The following is a 3,447-nucleotide window of genomic DNA, read 5'->3' as shown; positions in this document are numbered from 1 at the left end:
GTCAAAATTTTGGTGTCGATCATTCGATTTCATCCTGGACACTACAGAAAATGGGCTAAAAGTGTTAAAAACCGGAATTTTCCTTTAATTAACTGAAAAAATGTTGCATAGTATGCCTTTAAGCGCTATGGTTCCTGCCGAGGTCTGAGCGCCAACAAAAAAGTAATTGTATCAATAAATTTCTCCCAATTGTCTTTTCTCTGATTTTTTCCCAGATTGAAATAATGTTAACTACTTATCTGCATTTTTATGCATTTTTTTTATCAGCAGCTTGTTTGGAGGTCAAAAATATGGACTCATTTCACGAGCAAACCAAAAACTTGCTGAGAAAGAAAGCAAATACCTCTTTCCTAAAAGCTTTTTTTATTTCAACATAAATCTGTATTGTCACAGTTTTTACAAAAATACATAAATGCAACCAAGGTGGAAATTTATGACAAGGGAAAAGCTCTAACCCAGTTTTGTCCTTATTTGCCCTCTTAATTACTTTCTTTTGTATCTATATTCTAGTTGTTTTTGGTGCATTTTCTGTTGTTTTACACAATAAGAGCCTGTAATTGAACAACTGTAACACTATTTTACTCTGATACAGTGGTTATTTGTGCTTTCGGCTTTGAAAATGCAAAACAAATCTAACAGAAGAGTAACGCTGGTACAAACAAAAATGTAAAAGTTCAATACTTTGGAAAACAGAAATTCAGGCAGTTTAGCAACAATATGAGTGTTGCACACTTTTAGATATGTACAATTTCTGTAAATTGGATTTACCCTGCTTGGCTTTATATCATTACCTAAATGTTTTCTCTCATATTCACTCAAATCTTACATTAAAATCAGACAAAAATCACACTCATAAAATAAATACATAAACACATGTTATGAAAGCATGTAGTATTCAGAATAATACCAGAAATGTAATGCAAGGATAGAGCAGAACAATAGCAATATGAAATGAATATTAATCAAATATACATTTTTGTATAACCTTCAATAAAAGCAAAGTTGCATTGTTACCCAAAAGATTAAGGCAAACAGCAGAAAAGAATAGCAAGCAACTACAGTGTAATACAACGATGAAAGCAAAGTTAGAAATGTGCAAATGTTAGTAAGATCAGGTGCTTTTGGTTTTACTGCATACTGGAAGTTTGTTAGTGAACAAAGTGAAAAGTTGTGCTCGCTTTACAAGGCGGAGAGAAAGTTCCAATATGGAAAAGATAATCATGTAAAAATATACCGGTATGGAGGCTAAAGTCGTCTGTCTCCCAGGCCCAGATTTACTGGAAGCTCCAGGGTTGGGCTGGTTTGTGGACCCAAAGTGCTGTGTCTAAGTGAAACAGAACAATTTCATACCACAAATGTTTGTAGGCTGAGACAGTGACTTCTCTGAAACAAAAGAGTCAGCAAACTGCAGATTTTTGACTATTTTCAAAGCCATGCATCGCCTAGGGTTTTTTTTTTTTACAAAAATAGTATACACCATTAAATTAGATATCTCCGGTTATGCGTCCCATTAGCCGCAGCAAACAGATGTTCCAGTTTCCCTCTCCAATAATATGGTGCAACGACAATTGCAACATTTTGTAAAAACAGCACATTATTGAAAAATAAAGTATGACAATGAGACATGCAGAAGAATAATATCCAAGATAAAAGCTGGTGTACCTACCAGTTCAAGGAAGGTATTCTCCAGTGATTTATACTCCGGGGAGCTCTTGTTGAACAGGTCGTCAGTAAACATCATGTTAGTGACTCTCAAGCTAAAGAAAACCACCAACTCTTTGTTCTTCTCCACAGCTGTCATCAGAGGTGTGCTGGCTTGTCTCATGGAAGGAGCGGCTGTAGATCCATACGGACCTTCATCGGACTCTGAGGCAAATCCACTACCGCTCTCCTCTTCCTGAGGGTCTGTTACTCCCTCTGCCTCTTTGGCGTTGGGATTATCTATAGGAAGCGTTACGTTGGCCGGGGTTACTTCACCATTCCCTCCAATCAGATCATACCTGACCTCACCAGCTTCATCTCGATCCACAGGGGAGGGCAAAGGCCTCTCATCTGATTCAGCTTCGCTGCCGTGGAAGGTGTCCTCACCAGATGAAGGGGTGGAAGCTGGGACAGCTGGCTCAGAGGTATTTACTTCCTGAGCTGTGGGAGCTGTAGGTTGTGGTGGGTCAAGGTTAACCTCAGGAGGAGCATCCATTGGATCTTCAACAGGCTGGGAGCTTGAAGTTCCTCTCGGATGCTCTGTGCTGTCCCCATGAACCAGATCCAGATCTAGTAAAGAAATATAAGAGCAAAGGATGTCATTTATATATAGGCCATAGTCAGGCCATGGGCGTCCCTTATTACAGGTGACAACCATCACATTTTTCTTTTTAGTACTTGTTAGGATTTTAGTCTAAAGAAAATAAATTATCTAAAATAATGTAAACTTAATTGATCTCACAATGGAGAAATTAACTCTCTGCATTTAACTAATCCAGCAGTGGGCTGCCACTGCTCCCCAAAAAGAGTTGTTTCAAACTCACAACCTCAGGATTCTAAGCCCTACAGTGGGTCCTGGTTGGAAATGGACACTTAACTCACGAATTGCGTGAAAAACATGTGACTACTATAGCCACTAGGTGGCAGTATGAGTCCATTTTGGCGTCCCATGAGTCAGGATTAGATAGGTCAAGGAACAGACTGGGAGGAGTATAACGTGTTGAGAGCTGATAGCGTAGACCAAAGAGTGAGTGTTCTGCAGTGTAAAATGTTGAGGGTTCGGTCCCAGCTGTGGCCAAGTGTATTTTTGTTGCCTTAAATGTTTTTCTATTTTTTTTAATCACTTGATGGCCTATGATATCAAAAATTGTACAATAACTTATTTAACTTCTTTATATATTTTACGGATACTAGCCTATTATGCTGTTTGACTTTATGGCATCGTTCTTTTATTTAGATCAGCTGATGTGCGCTCCACCTTTCCAAGGAATTACATTAGACCATAGGGATTATCATTCTACAGCCTCAATATCTTACTCTGATAATAATAGGCATATTGTTATACTATTTTTGTTATTTTTATTATTATTATCATTATTATTATTATTATCTAGCTGGTAAAATTTTCAGTATGTCTTAAATCCCCTACAATTTATCTCTGCCTTTAATCCGTCCCCTTGGGGAGCAGTGGGCTGCCATGGCGCCCGGGGAGCAATGTGGGGTTAAGGGTGTTGCTCAGGAACCCAGAGTTGGGGCTGTGGGGATTGAACCAGGTGCTTGCAGCCCTCTCATAGCACAAGCGCTCTGCTCTAACCCACAAGGCCAACACTCCCCTAAAAAATAGAAATAAATTGAACTTAATTGATCTCATAATGGAGAAATTAACTCTCTGCATTTAACTAATACCCTTTGGGTAACAGTGGGCTGCCACCGTGCAGCGCATGGGGAATTGGGGGTTTCTGGGAG

At 39.0% G+C, this 3,447-nt stretch overlaps 1 protein-coding gene across 1 annotated transcript in view; it reads right to left on the bottom strand.

Annotated features, from left to right (window-relative positions):
• Positions 1-3,447, bottom strand: part of impg1 (interphotoreceptor matrix proteoglycan 1) — a 53,949-nt gene that overhangs the window by 20,304 nt on the left and 30,198 nt on the right. The window contains exons 11-12 of the mRNA XM_015385160.1: positions 1,667-2,271; positions 1,235-1,324 (exon numbers count right to left, since the gene is read on the bottom strand). Coding sequence (XP_015240646.1) covers positions 1,235-1,324; positions 1,667-2,271 — 695 coding nt within the window. The remainder of the gene's footprint in view (positions 1-1,234; positions 1,325-1,666; positions 2,272-3,447) is intronic.

This window comes from Cyprinodon variegatus, unplaced genomic scaffold (assembly GCF_000732505.1).
Source record: "Cyprinodon variegatus isolate N-32 unplaced genomic scaffold, C_variegatus-1.0 Scaffold332, whole genome shotgun sequence".
NCBI lineage: Eukaryota > Metazoa > Chordata > Actinopteri > Cyprinodontiformes > Cyprinodontidae > Cyprinodon > Cyprinodon variegatus.
This window is presented reverse-complemented; position numbering and strand designations above follow the sequence as displayed.